The 15,095-nt window shown below is 45.5% G+C and overlaps 1 protein-coding gene across 1 annotated transcript in view; it reads right to left on the reverse strand.

The window, feature by feature from the left end:
- grip2b (glutamate receptor interacting protein 2b) overlaps nt 1-12,616 on the reverse strand; it is a 78,175-nt gene extending 65,559 nt beyond the window's left edge. The window contains exon 1 of the mRNA XM_034532171.1: nt 12,517-12,616. Coding sequence (XP_034388062.1) covers nt 12,517-12,613 — 97 coding nt within the window. The 5' untranslated portion in view covers nt 12,614-12,616. The remainder of the gene's footprint in view (nt 1-12,516) is intronic.
- Between the last annotated feature and the right edge of the window lie 2,479 nt (nt 12,617-15,095).

Raw genomic sequence — 15,095 nt, forward strand, 5'->3', positions numbered from 1 at the left:
TGTTTGTTGCGTGGCAACAGGTGTCCTGGTTTCTGTTAGCGGTTAGCCAAACATGTGGCTGTAACTGCCCCCCCTCTTCCCCCTGCTCCTCTTCCTCCCCCTCCTCTTCCTCCTCCCCCTCCTCCTTCTCCTCCTTCTCCCCCCCCCCCCCCTCCCCCCCAGGTGCACACTCACGCCTGACTGAACGCATGATCCTCATAAACATTCATACCAACGCTTCACTAGCTATAATTCATCACATGCTGAACTCAGCTTATTGTATAACACCACGTCATTAATACCATCATCATAACAACCAGCAACAGATGCAGACGACCGGACAATTATTCCAGAACGAAGGGACATTTATTCCTCAAAGGGAGACACATTCTGTTGATTTTCTGAAGATCTTTTTTTTGGGGAATTTCATTTTAACAGTTGTTGTGATCAATAGTGAAGTTTATAACAATATACAAATATAACAAATGGCGTCAACTTCCATTTAAAGAAGCGTCCATGTGATGTTTATATGCAACGGGGCTCGATCCAAATACAGATTTGCAACAATCCACGACATGATTGCTTCCCGACATCAGTCGTCTTTGTGTTTTGAAGACGTCGGTCGCCTTCACTTCCCGTCACCCTCCCCGTTAACTCCCTCTCCGAGTCTCTACCTCCCCCTGCTGCGCGACGTCGTTCCATCTCTCCGGGAGACAAACGACGACAGATGGAGACTTAAAGACGGTCTGACACCAACACGAGAGAAATGAAGATGAGCGCTGATTAAAAGACGGGAAGAGAGTCGGAAAGGGGGGAGGAGAGAGAGAGAGAGAGAGAGAGTCATAAGACAGGTTTCTATTGTTTGTGTATTTCCTTTGTCCATCCGACCGACGTTAATATCAGCGTGTGTGTAGCTGGAGGCCAAAGGTCGTGCATCGTCAAAGTCGATGCAATGTGGACGCGCCGCACATTCAATAGCAATAAACTGCGGTTCACTGGACGGATACTCTTTAAACGTTACAATCACACTCGAGACGAGCAGTTCCTTATTTTCATTTCCTCCCCGTCGGCCACCAGAAACACGAAGATTAACGTCTGCAGGAATATGTTCCGTTTGAACAGTTAAAGACAGTCAGAATACAAAAGGAGGGCGATAAACCGCTGACGTTGTTGAAACGCTTCACTGAAATTCATATTTCAATTTGCGAGGAACGGAAAAGTGAAAACGGCGTTTCAACAACCGAGTTCAAAATATTTATATATATTATATATGTACTGTATATTATATTAATATATGATATATATATATATATATATATTATATACATTATATATTATGTAAATCTATATCATATATATGTTATATATATAATATAAATATATATATAATATATATGTTATATATATATGTATTTATATCATATATAAATATATTTTATATATATGATATAGATATATATAATATATAATATATATATATATATACATAATATATATGTTATATATATATGTATGTATATCATATATAAATATATTTTATATATATATGATATAAATATATATAATATATAATATATATAATATATGTATATTTATATGCAGAAATAAAGAAATAAAGAAGGATGACTGGTGGAGAGGGAAACAACAAAGCGCTCTAGAAGACAAATTTAGCAATATAGACATGAAATAGACAGCAGGACAAAAAAGTTGAACATTTCTTGGGGGAAACAAAGTAGACATATAGAGATAAAATAAAAGTGACGGAGAGGAGTGAACATCAGCAGCTTTCTGCCGTCGCTCGCTGGAAGTCGGTCGAGTTTGAAATGCAAATGAACCACGAGTCTGCTTTCTGCCAGCCATACCCCACCTGTCATAATGCTCTCATAATTCACTCTCATTTCTCCCTCCGCTCTTCCTCTGTTCTTTTGCCTTCTCTCTCTCTCTCTCTCTCTCTTTCGCTCTCTCCTCTTGCCAAGTTTGGATTGAACAGTTGTTTTATTATCAGGGTGTCTTGTCGGGGACGGTGTTGGACGCGGCCGGCGTCAGTTCATCTGTGGGATCCACAGACGGCAGAGAAGGCGTGGACGTTGGTCCGGTTGGTCCGGTTGGTCCGGTTGGTCTGGTTGGTCCGGTTGGTCCGGTTGGTCCGGTTGGTCCGGTTGGTCCGGTTTGTTGGTGGACGACGGTTCTGAAGCCTCTTGTTGTTAGAGAGATATCTAACAAAACGTTGCTCTGAACCAACTGAACTTTAACCCTTTCACGCTGTGAAAGACAAACACCTGGACAACTACCTCATGGCGGCGCCTTGTCAATCACCTTTTAGCCACGCCCCTAAAGCATCCCCTGCTTTATGGTCTGTTTGACTCTAAATGACCATAATGTACTAAATGAACATCACGCTGTATTGAAGAAGACTTGAAACTAGAGATTGAGACCAAAAACTAATGTTTACAATGTTTACTGAGGGAATAAATCAAGAGAAGTAGAGTCATTTATATAGACTTCTATACAACCAGAGGAGTCGCCCCCTGGTGGTCAGGAGAGAGAATGCAGCTTTAACACATGAAGCATAGACTTCTATACAACCAGAGGAGTCGCCCCCTGGTGGTCAGTAGAGAGAATGCAGCTTTAACACATGAAGCATAGACTTCTATACAACCAGAGGAGTCGCCCCCTGGTGGTCAGGGGAGATAATGCAGCTTTAACACATGAAGCAGACTTCTATACAACCAGAGGAGTCGCCCCCTGGTGGTCAGTAGAGAGAATGCAGCTTTAACACATGAAGCATAGACTTCTATACAACCAGAGGAGTCGCCCCCTGGTGGTCAGTAGAGAGAATGCAGCTTTAACACATGATGCATAGACTTCTATACAACCGGAGTCGCCCCCTGGTGGTCAGTAGAGAGAATGCAGCTTTAACACATGAAGCATAGACTTCTATACAACCAGAGGAGTCGCCCCCTGGTGGTTAGTAGAGAGAATGCAGCTTTAACACATGATGCATAGACTTCTATACAACCGGAGGAGTCGCCCCCTGGTGGTCAGTAGAGAGAATGCAGCTTTAACACATGAAGCATGGACTTCTATACAACCGGAGGAGTCGCCCCTTGGTGGTCAGTAGAGAGAATGCAGCTTTAACACATGAGGCATAGACTTCTATACAACCAGAGGAGTCGCCCTCTGGTGGTCAGTATAGAGAATGCAGCTTTAACACATGAAGCATAGTCTTCCATACAACCAGAAGAAGGGGCTTTCCAACAAACATTACTTAATTCATCGTCGGGGTTACTCTTGAGAATTTAGCAAAAGAGCCGGTGCTTACAAAGAAAAAGCTTTTCTCCATCCATCCATCCATCCATCCATCCATTATCACCTCTTATCCGGGGTCGGGTCGCGGTGGCAGCAGGTTCAGCAGGCCGACCCAGGCCTCCCTCTCACCCGAAACACTTTCCAGCTCATTCTGGGGGATCCCGAGGCGTTCCAAGGCCAGCCGGGAGATATAATCCCTCCAGCGTGTCCTCGGTCTTCCCCGGGGCCTCCTACCAGTTGGACGTGCCCGGAAAACCTCTAATGGGAGGCGTCCAGGAGGCATCCTGACTAGATGAACCACCTCAGCTGACTCCTTTCGACACGAAGGAGCAGCGACTCGACTCCGAGCTCCCCCCTGATGTCCGAGCTCCTTACCCTATCTCTAAGGCTGAGCCCGGCCACCCTACGGAGGAAGCTCATTTCGGCCGCTTGTATCCGAGAAAAAGCTTTTCTGAATAAGCTAATATCTATTGCCTTACCCATAACATATAAAGGGTTCAAGTCCTCTCATCCCTTCTGTCCTTGTCGTCTTATTTCATTCTCTTTCTAAGTATTATCCCATTATATTGGTCTGTCTTCTTTCCCCCTCTTGTAACCCGGTCTTGACATATTGAGGCCAACACACCAGAAGTGTGAAGCCTCTGTCTCTCTCTCTCTTTCTCTCTCTCTCTCTCTCTCTCTCTCTCGCTCGTATTCATTTATTCTTTTTGTTTCGGGAATCATTTTTGTCACCACTGAGAAAAGGCTAAACAACAGTTTTTTTAAAAGGTTCCTGAAGGGGCCTCTTGAAAAGCGTGTCCGCCCGGGCCTTCGTATCCCATCATGCAACACAACCTGTTGTTACATTTTTATTGTGTATTTTATTTGTTTCTCCTCCGTCTCGCTTGCTCTTTCCATCTCGTTCCTTCTCGTGTCCCCGAAGGCCGTTTTGCTCTTTCAAACCTCTCGTTTAGTCTCTTGAAGGTCCTCATTGGTGTTTTCATTGCTCCCATATTCCACGATTTGTCCTTGCGTTATTGTTTCTCTCACAGCGTTGCTTCTTATCTGTCCTCCTTGCTCCGTATTCATTATCTGTGAGTCCTTGCCATCCATCTTCCTTTTGGGTTGTTTCGCACGGTGATGAACGAGCAGTGCTGCCGATTCACGTGAGAAATGAATGCAGCTGCTGTTTGTGTGTTTGTTTGTTTGTTCCACAACAAACTGACCGTTGAGCTGCAGACTGCTCCCGACAGACGGGTAGCCTTTCGAAGTCGGAAAGTTCGCTCAATCAAGCGTTTGATTCAACACGATGGCGTCGTGGAAAGGTTACCGCAGTCAAAGAATTGACCAATGAGATCACATCTCAGTGCCGGTGGCACACAATGCTTTTAACGTGGACGCCTCACAAACGACACCAATGGAACCATAATTAGGATCTTTTGTCCAGATGGACAAACAAATGAATAGCGTGCACGTGAATATGCAACGTTCAAAGCATGGGACCGTTTGAACAGTGAGAAGGCTTTAAGCTGCTTTCACACATCCGTGAGGCGACCGCCCACCAAGAGCAAGAGGGCTTCCCAAAGCAGCTTGGCCGATGCGGCCGCCAGAGCCCGGTGAAATCCCGTTAGCTATGTAGGAAGACGGCGCTCCTGTTCTTAGTCCCGCCTACAAAGCTCCGATTGGTCCGGTGTTTCTCAAACTGCTAAATCAGAACGAGAGATATGCACTTTCGGAACAAATCTTCGCCATAAGCTGCGTTGGCCGACCGCTAACCATGTAAGCTAACGGCTAAATCTAGAAACAGATTGCATTTAGCTACTTTCGGGTGAAAGAATGACCGTGGAGAAGTAGTACAGTTTCTCTGTGAATACTTTATAGATTGTTCCACTATGACAAGCACGTGTTTCAGTTGGTTGAGTAGTGGGCTGCAGTGAAGCACCCGGGGAGCAACTGGGGGTTCAGCGTCTTGCTCAAGGACACTTAGACATGCAGCTAATGGGGAGAGCGAGGATCGAACCGGGTAGCTTGTGGTTACGGGACAACCACTCATCCCACATGAGCTACAGCCGACCCCTATCAAAGGTCATATTGTTGTCGAAATTGGTGAGGAAGTGGAGAAAATGCTTCTCTATTAGCTCTTGGACTAAAAGATGAGAAGGCACTTCTACCAAGGAGAAGGACTTGTGGTCAGATCCTCTTGGATCCAGAGAAACTGTTCAGGCCGTCAAATATCACAGCGGATGGGTTCCCTTTGGAGTACCTTGAAACCTCGGTGCGTCTCACACGGATCAGTATTTGATGCCCCGGGAACCAGAACTGCCTCAACGACAATGTTTACCAAAACGACACCGGAGGAACTGTTGCTAATAATTAAAGTGTTGCTGAAGCTGACGACAGCTTTCAGGGGCGCCGCGCATCCTTTCGGCAACTCCTTTTGTTGGAGTCAGAAGGAGTTGTAAAGGAGTCAGAAGGCGTTTTAAAGGAGTCGGAAGGAGTTGTAAAGGATTCAGAAGGAGTTTTAAAGGAGTCAGAAGGCGTTTTAAAGGAGTCGGAAGGAGTTTTAAAGGAGTCAGAAGGCGTTTTAAAGGAGTCAGAAGGAGTTTTAAAGGAGTCAGAAGGCATTTTAAAGGAGTCAGAAGGTGTTTTAAAGGAGTCAGAAGGTGTTTTAAAGGAGTCAGAACGAGTTGTAAAGGAGTCAGAAGGCGTTTTAAAGGAGTCAGAAGGAGTTGTAAAGGAGTCAGAAGGCGTTTTAAAGGAGTCAGAAGGTGTTTTAAAGGAGTCAGAACGAGTTGTAAAGGAGTCAGAAGGCGTTTTAAAGGAGTCAGAAGGAGTTGTAAAGGAGTCAGAAGGCGTTTTAAAGGAGTCAGAAGGCGTTTTAAAGGAGTCAGAAGGAGTTTTAAAGGAGTCAGAAGCCATTTTAAAGGAGTCAGAAGGTGTTTTAAAGGAGTCAGAAGGAGTTGTAAAGGAGTCAGAAGGAGTTGTAAAGGAGTCAGAAGTAGATGTAAAGGAGTCAGAAGGAGTTGTAAAGGAGTCAGAACGAGTTGTAAAGGATTCAGAGGGAGTTGTAAAGGAGTCAGAAGGCGTTTTAAAGGAGTCAGAAGGAGTTTTAAATGAGTCAGAAGGCATTTTAAAGGAGTCAGAACGAGTTTTAAAGGAGTCAGAAAGAGTTGTAAAGGAGTCAGAAGGAGTTGTAAAGGAGTCAGAATGAGTTGTAAAGGAGTCAGAAGGAGTTGTAAAGGAGTCAGAATGAGTTGTAAAGGAGTCAGAAGGCGTTTTAAAGGAGTCAGAAGGAGTTGTAAAGGAGTCAGAAGGCGTTTTAAAGGAGTCAGAAGGAGTTTTAAAGGAGTCAGAACGAGTTTTAAAGGAGTCAGAAGGAGTTGTAAAGGAGTCAGAATGAGTTTTAAAGGAGTCAGAACGAGTTGTAAAGGATTCAGAGGGAGTTGTAAAGGAGTCAGAAGGCGTTTTAAAGGAGTCAGAAGGAGTTTTAAAGGAGTCAGAAGGCATTTTAAAGGAGTCAGAACGAGTTTTAAAGGAGTCAGAAAGAGTTGTAAAGGAGTCAGAAGGAGTTGTAAAGGAGTCAGAATGAGTTGTAAAGGAGTCAGAAGGAGTTGTAAAGGAGTCAGAATGAGTTGTAAAGGAGTCAGAAGGCGTTTTAAAGGAGTCAGAAGGAGTTGTAAAGGAGTCAGAAGGCGTTTTAAAGGAGTCAGAAGGAGTTTTAAAGGAGTCAGAACGAGTTTTAAAGGAGTCAGAAGGAGTTGTAAAGGAGTCAGAATGAGTTTTAAAGGAGTCAGAAGGCGTTTTAAAGGAGTCAGAATGAGTTTTAAATGAGTCAGAAGGAGATGTAAAGGAGTCAGAATGAGTTTTAAAGGAGTCAGAAGGAGATGTAAAGGAGTCAGAAGGAGATGTAAAGAAGTCAGAATGAGTTTTAAAGGAGTCAGAAGGAGTTGTAAAGGAGTCAGAAGGAGTTGTAAAGAAGTCAGAATGAGTTTTAAAGGAGTCAGAAGGAGTTGTAAAGGAGTCAGAAGGAGTTTTAAAGGAGTATTTATTATTTTAAGATTCTGGTCAGTTTGGTTTATGAGATAATTCTGCAGGAGAGAATATATTTGGAAAGGTTGACGTCCCTCATCACGCTCTGGCTTTCTTTCTCTCAATCATCCCTCCGGCAGTCATCACCCCGTCTCTCTCCTTCATCTCTATCCTTCATCTCCCTCCTTCATCTCTCTCCTTCATCCCTCTCCTTCATCTATCTCCTTCTTTCCTCAACATCTCAGCGTTTACTCAACTGCTATTTAAGTTTCTCTCTCGTCCTCCCATACTCGCTCTCTCTCTTTTCCTTTATATCTTACCAACATTCTCTCCTCTCAACTAAATCTCTTTTTTCTCTCTCACTCCTGACCTCCCTCCTCCTCTCTCGCTCTGTTTCCCGACTGTCCTCACACTTCATTTAGGACACCAAAGATAAAACTTCTTGCCGTCTTTCATCCCCTCTTCCTGTCTCCTTCCCTCCTTCCTGTTGCCCTTGTTGTATCTTTGTATCTTTGTATCTCTGTTGACTGTTACCATGGCTGCACTTGTCTTTTCCTTCCCCATCCTTATTTTCATACTGCGCTGCATATTTCTCATATTTTTCTCTTCCTCCTTTCACTTTTTTCCTACTTCCCTCTCTTCTTCCAGTATTCCCTCCATCTCCCCACGTTCTCTCTCTCTCTCTCTCTCTCTCTCTCTCTCTCTCTCTCTTCCCTCTTGGCTGGAGGACTCCTAATAAAGTGCTAATTAATCTCTGGTGACAAAATCAAAGAAAGCACATCTGCATCGCTGAGAGGAGCGACGGAGGAAAGGAAGAGGGGTAGACAGGAAGAGAGGGGGGAAAGGATGGAGAGAATAAATGCAGCGAGGTGGATGATAATGAGAAGAAATAAAAAGGAGAGTTCGGGAGAGACAGATTTAGTCAAATTGTTTGGACGACGTCTTCTGAGAAGTTACGATTTAAACATTTTAAAGGGAGATTGATGGTTAACGTCATGATTGTGACGGCGCTGAAGAAGAGGCTTCAAACTCTTGAGGAGGATTTATGTACCAAAAAAAAAAAAGTTGCGACGCATAACTTCATACTTCAAAGTCATATCCATTATCTGAGATTGGACACTCGACTCACCGTCAATCAGCCCGTTTCCTCTGAACCGTAAAACCACTAGAGACGACAATTTAATCACATGTTATCTAGTCCAGACGGCAACCTCTCTACTGACCACCAGGGGGCGACTCCTCTGGTTGTGTAGAAGTCTATGCTTCATGTGTTAAAGCTGCATTCTCTCTACTGACCACCAGGGGGCGACTCCTCTGGTTGTATAGAAGTCCATGCTTCATGTGTTAAAGCTGCATTCTCTCTACTGACCACCAGGGGGCGACTCCTCTGGTTGTGTAGAAGTCTATGCTTCATGTGTTAAAACTGCATTCTCTCTACTGACCACCAGGGGGCGACTCCTCTGGTTGTATAGAAGTCTATGCTTCATGTGTTAAAGCTGCATTCTCTCTACTGACCACCAGGGGGCGACTCCTCTGGTTGTGTAGAAGTCTATGCTTCATGTGTTAAAACTGCATTCTCTCTACTGACCACCAGGGGGTAACTCCTCTGGTTGTATAGAAGTCTATGCTTCATGTGATAAAGCTGCATTCTCTCTCCTGACCGCCAGGGGGCGACTCCTCTGGTTGTATAGAAGTTTATGCTTCATGTATTGAAGTGCATTCTCTCTACCGACCACCAGGGGGTAACTCCTCTGGTTGTATAGAAGTCTATGCTTCATGTGTTAAAGCTGCATTCTCTCTCCTGACCACTAGGGGGCGACTCCTCTGGTTGTATAGAAGTCTATGCTTCATGTGTTAAAGCTGCATTCTCTCTCCTGACCACTAGGGGGCGACTCCTCTGTTTGTATAGAAGTATATGCTTCATGTGTTAAAGCTGCATTCTCTCTCCTGACCACCAGGGGGCGACTCCTCTGGTTGTATAGAAGTCTATGCTTCATGTGTTAAAGCTGCATTCTCTCTACTGACCACCAGGGCGTGACTCCTCTGGTTGTATAGAAGTAGAAGCCGCCATCTGACTCCTGCTACTCCTAAACTAGTGTAATTATGGCGAGGGGTTCGGCGTCACCGCGGTTTTGCAATCGGCAACTCACGTTACTGCAGTCTCGGTGAGGGAGGAGTGAGCGATAGGGGTTTTCTGTTCATTGCAATCTGCGATCTCACCAGCAGATGGCGCCAGATACTACACACTGTCCCTTTTGCACCCCAACAAACCAGTTCTTCCCTCGACTGAAGTCCAGAGTGATGCGTGTATGAAATCACATCATTTTAGACGTTTTAGATACTCTGTGAAAACGGAGTCGTGTGGCGACGGGTTCCCCCGACGGACGGGCAGCTAATCTGCAGAATAACCATCAGCCCCCCCCCCCCCTCTTGGAGAGAAGAGACAGTGTTTTCAAAGCCACCATTGCGCCTCCCCCCCCCCCCCCCCCCAACCCTCCCCCGAGGTTCGGTGTGTAATGGGTTTGATGTTCACAGGCAAAACCTGCAGGTCTTGGAATTATTAAGCTTCAGAGAGAGACTTTGACTTGTTGGATAAAAATAAAATAGAAATCACAGGCAACCTGTCGCCCCCGCAGTATAGAAGTCTATGCTTCATGTGTTAAAGCTGCATTCTCTCTCCTGACCACCAGGGGGCGACTCCTCTGGTTGTATAGAAGTCTATGCTTCATGGGTTAAAGCTGCATTCTCTCTCCTGACCACCAGGGGGCGACTCCTCTGGTTGTATAGAAGTCTATGCTTCATGGGTTAAAGCTGCATTCTCTCTACTGACCACCAGGGGGCGACTCCTCTGGTTGTATAGAAGTCTATGCTTCATGTGTTAAAGCTGCATTCTCTCTCCTGACCACCAGGGGGCGACTCCTCTGGTTGTATAGAAGTCTATGCTTCATGGGTTAAAGCTGCATTCTCTCTCCTGACCACCAGGGGGCGACTCCTCCGGTTGTATAGAAGTCTATGCTTCATGGGTTAAAGCTGCATTCTCTCTACTGACCACCAGGGGGCGACTCCTCTGGTTGTATAGAAGTCTATGCTTCAGTCTGAGTCTCTAATATCTCTAATAATTCTAATCTCTCCCCTTATTCTTGTGTGAAACATGAATATGTGACCAACTTCATCCGTGATTCTCCATTCTTTTGATGAAGTTGCGGATGCAGTGATTGTGGAAGTTCATTCATTTTGTATTTATGTATTATTCCAGCCTCACGTGTTCTCCTCGGCTGTCAGAAGTCGCTGTGGTTCTTCTTGAAATATCCCGGTGTGGTGAAACCGTATTAAACAGGAGGCAGCAGATATGACAGACATGAATATCCTTCACCGACTGCCTGGCAATACTTCAACTCTCACGGGTATTCAGATTGTTGTTGTTGTTGTTATTATTATTAAATCCCCCGGCAGGCTGCAGCGCCCCCGACAGGCGATAGGCGGCGTTTTGTCCCCGTTTGCAGACTTCCACTGCGTCTCCGGGACTCACTTCAAAAGTATTAGATCCCCAAATGCATAAATAAATGATCAGAAGAGGGAGATCGAGGGGGGGGGGGGGGGGGGGGGTCTCTCTCCTACAAACACAGGCAGAGGCTGTAGAAATGATCATAAAACCACCAAAAAGAAAGAATATCCACCAAATAGTAGAGAGAGGGTTAAAACATTATAATTTAAGGGCAGTTAGTGACTGTGTGCACATCATAGCATTTAAAAAACACATCATAGCCACACATTGAGGATTCATGTCCAACTAATGTTACTGTAACTCACAATTAATTCATTAATAGCACCGTAACATTCAACTCGTCGCAAATGAAGAGCTACCTGAATTCCCCCCCCCCCCCTCTATTTCATAAAACGCAGACACTTCAAGTCCTGAGAATAATAAATATCAGAGGAATAATAATAAGAACCGAAAGCACATTTTCCATATATCATCCTTCCAAAAGGCAGAAAAATATGCTCCGCAAATAAAACATTTAAAAGGTCAATTTACAGATCAACTAACTTGGTTATTAATGTTTCATCAGTTTAAAGCGTTTCTGTACATTCGGGGTCGGGACCCAAACGTGAGGAACATTAACCGGTTTGTTTACCACGAGGGGAATCGAACCCCCGGCATCCAACCAAGCATCAAGTACTCAGCATCAAGTACGAGTACACGGCATCAAGTACGAGTACACGTACGAGTACACGGCATCAAGTACGAGTACACAGCATCAAGTACGAGTACACAGCATCAAGTACAAGTACAAGTACACAGCAGCAAGTACAAGTACACAGCATCAAGTACGAGTACACAGCATCAAGTACGAGTACACAGTACACAGCAGCAAGTACAAGTACACAGCATCAAGTACGAGTACACAGCATCAAGTACGAGTACAAGTACACAGCAGCAAGTACAAGTACACAGCATCAAGTACGAGTACACAGCATCAAGTACGAGTACAAGTACACAGCAGCAAGTACAAGTACACAGCATCAAGTACGAGTACACAGCATCAAGTACGAGTACAAGTACACAGCAGCAAGTACAAGTACACAGCATCAAGTACGAGTACACAGCATCAAGTACGAGTACAAGTACACAGCATCAAGTACGAGTACAAGTACACAGCAGCAAGTACAAGTACACAGCATCAAGTACAAGTACACAGCATCAAGTACGAGTACGAGTACACAGCATCAAGTACGAGTACACAGCAGCAAGTACAAGTACACAGCATCAAGTACGAGTACACAGCATCAAGTACGAGTACACAGCATCAAGTACAAGTACACAGCATCAAGTACGAGTACACAGCATCAAGTACGAGTACACAGCATCAAGTACGAGTACACAGTACACAGCATCAAGTACAAGTACACAGCATCAAGTACGAGTACACAGCATCAAGTACGAGTACACAGCATCAAGTACGAGTACACAGCATCAAGTACGAGTACACAGCATCAAGTACAAGTACACAGCATCAAGTACGAGTACACAGCATCAAGTACGAGTACACAGCATCAAGTACGAGTACACAGCATCAAGTACGAGTACACAGACCGGTCCAACTGAAGCCTGCAGCGGTTTGACTGACAGCAGCAAAAAACAAACGAGAACAATGAAGAAGAGAAAATGTTTGTTTTGTTTTCCATTGAAAAGTTTGTTGTTTGTTGTTTGTTGTTTACCTTTCTGCAGCAGCAGCCTCCGTTTCAATATGGCCTGAAGAAAAAGCATTTTCCCCCCACAGCGGATCCACAGTGGACGGGTAGAGTGTCTCCTCATGGAGAGCAGATGAGGAAGAGGGAGGAGAACCTCTGTGTGCTCGCTCCCCCTCTCTCTCCCTCTCTCTCTCTCTCTCTCTCTCTCTCTCTCTCTCTCCCCCTCTCTCTCCCCCTCTCCCTCCCCCCCTCTCTCCCCCTCTCCCTCTCTCCCTCTCTCTCTCTCTCCTCCCCCCTCCCTGATGACACCAGCTGAACTGTAGGCTTCCTGTGTATTGGTGTGTGTGTGTGTGTGTGTGTGTGTGTGTGTGTGTGTGTTTTCTTTAACACCCTCAGAAGACAATCAGGACTAAAAAGGCGTCTCTTTAATGGACTTTAATCAGCTCTGTTCTCCGTCTGCTTCGGTTCTGACAGACGATATTCATGTTTTCTCGCCTTCTCCTCGTTTTCTTTATGCACTAATTTAATTACAGGATCCCCTCTTTCTCTCTCTCTCTCTCTCTCTCTCTCTCTTTCTCTCTCTCTCTTTCTCTCCTGATTATGCAAAAAAAAAAATTGTAGCTCAAAGCCTTCGGGACTTTTGATGACCTAGTTTTTTTCTTCTTTTTCTTCAGAGTCTGTGTCTTCTGGGGCTGTGTGTGTGTGTGTGTGTGTGTGTGTGTGTGTGTGTGTGTGTGTGTGTGTGTGTGTGTGTGAGGCCCCCGCTGAAAGTGTAGCCGAGAGATGAAAGCTTCCAACTCCAGATCCCGACTTACTTCTCGGCTCTCCTGTCGGTTGGTGATCATAAGGTGACCGATGGCGCTTTCAAGTGACATGAAACCCAGAAACGCGCTCTCCCTCGACACACACACACACACACACACACACACACACACACACGCACACACACACACACTCACACACACTCACACACTCGGGGACTCGCCGCTGGAGGAACATGCCTCAGCATATATTGAGCAAAAAGAAAGAAAGAGAAGCATCCTGCATCCTCAGGTCAAGAAGAAGAAGAAGAAGAAGAAGAAGAAGAAGAAGGAGAAGAAGAAGGAGAAGGAGAAGAAGAAGAAGAAGAAGAAGAAGAAGAAGAAGAAGGAGAAGGAGAAGAAGAAGACACTGTGTATTTTGTCTTTAGACAGTTTTGTTTTGGGAAACAAACAAAATGATCAGAAGGTGCCGACTCGCAGCTTTAATATAAAAGCTGTTCACGTCCACATCGGGCCGACCGTGTGGAAATTTAAACACTTTTTTAATACCCTCAAGGAGTAAAAAAGAAGGAAAAAAGAAAAGCCCTACATTGTTCCGACATGAACGCCCTCAAAGACAAATGAACCCCCCGTGTCGGCGTCTCGGACGACATCCCGCAGAGCCGGAGCAGAGCCGGTGAAATGAAAAACACCCCCGACTAATCACAGCGAACCACACGACACGCGGCAGCTTACGGACCACACAAAACAACTGGGGAGGTCTGCAGACTGACAACGTGTCAGCGGTCTGCACGCGTCTGGAGTTGGAAGGACAGAACGAAAAACAGAGAAGGACGGACGAGACCTGCAGGGCCGGATGCTGAACTTCAGCACCGTGGACCGCGACTGCTAACCCAGCGTGCTACATGCTACATCGGGTCACAGTGGGGGGCACTGGCCGCAATAATTCAAGGACACACACACACACACACACACACACACACACACACACACGGGCTGAACCCTGAAGTACCGACTCAAAGGGTTTAGAGCCACTGCACCATCAGTAAGTGCTTAAAGGCTCCGCTGAGAACTCGAGAATTCACTGTTGGTTTTTCACACCGTCTGCAGTAACCCTGTTCACGTGTTTGTGGTACTTGTCCATAATTTAGGAGACTGCAATGATTTCTGCATTTGAAAAAATAAATGAATACGCAGCAAAACACTACAAGATGAACTTTAAAAAGAAAGAAAAGTATATCCTCCGTGGGCACAGAGACACTATGGGGTGTAAACACAGCGGCGTCATCATTACACCATTACGTGGTTTTGTTGCCTCAACCTAAACCTCCCGAGGACACGTTGTCCCTGACAGGTCGAAGGACTGAGGCTAAAGTTTAATTAAAGCCGAGGAGCATGGCGTGGTGTATTTATGGTATATTTAGTCGCATTACGTTGGAACAATGTAATGTAACAACGCAACGTAACAACGTAACTTAACGCAACGACGTAGCGCAACGACGTAGCACAACGACGTAGCGCAACGACGTAACGCAACGACGTAACGCAACGACGTAACACAACGACGTAACGCAACGACGTAACGCAACGACGTAACGCAACGACGTAACGCAACGACGTTGCACAACGACGTAACGCAACGACGTAACGCAACGACGTAGCGCTACGTCGTTGCACAACGACGTAACGTAACGACGTAACGCAACGACGTAACGCAACGACGTAACGCAACGACGTAACGCAACGACGTAACGCAACGACGTAACGCAACGACGTAACGCAACGACGTAACGCAACGACGTAACGCAACGACGTAACGCAACGACGTAGCGCAACGACGTAACG

Source organism: Cyclopterus lumpus, chromosome 5 (assembly GCF_009769545.1).
Source record: "Cyclopterus lumpus isolate fCycLum1 chromosome 5, fCycLum1.pri, whole genome shotgun sequence".
NCBI lineage: Eukaryota > Metazoa > Chordata > Actinopteri > Perciformes > Cyclopteridae > Cyclopterus > Cyclopterus lumpus.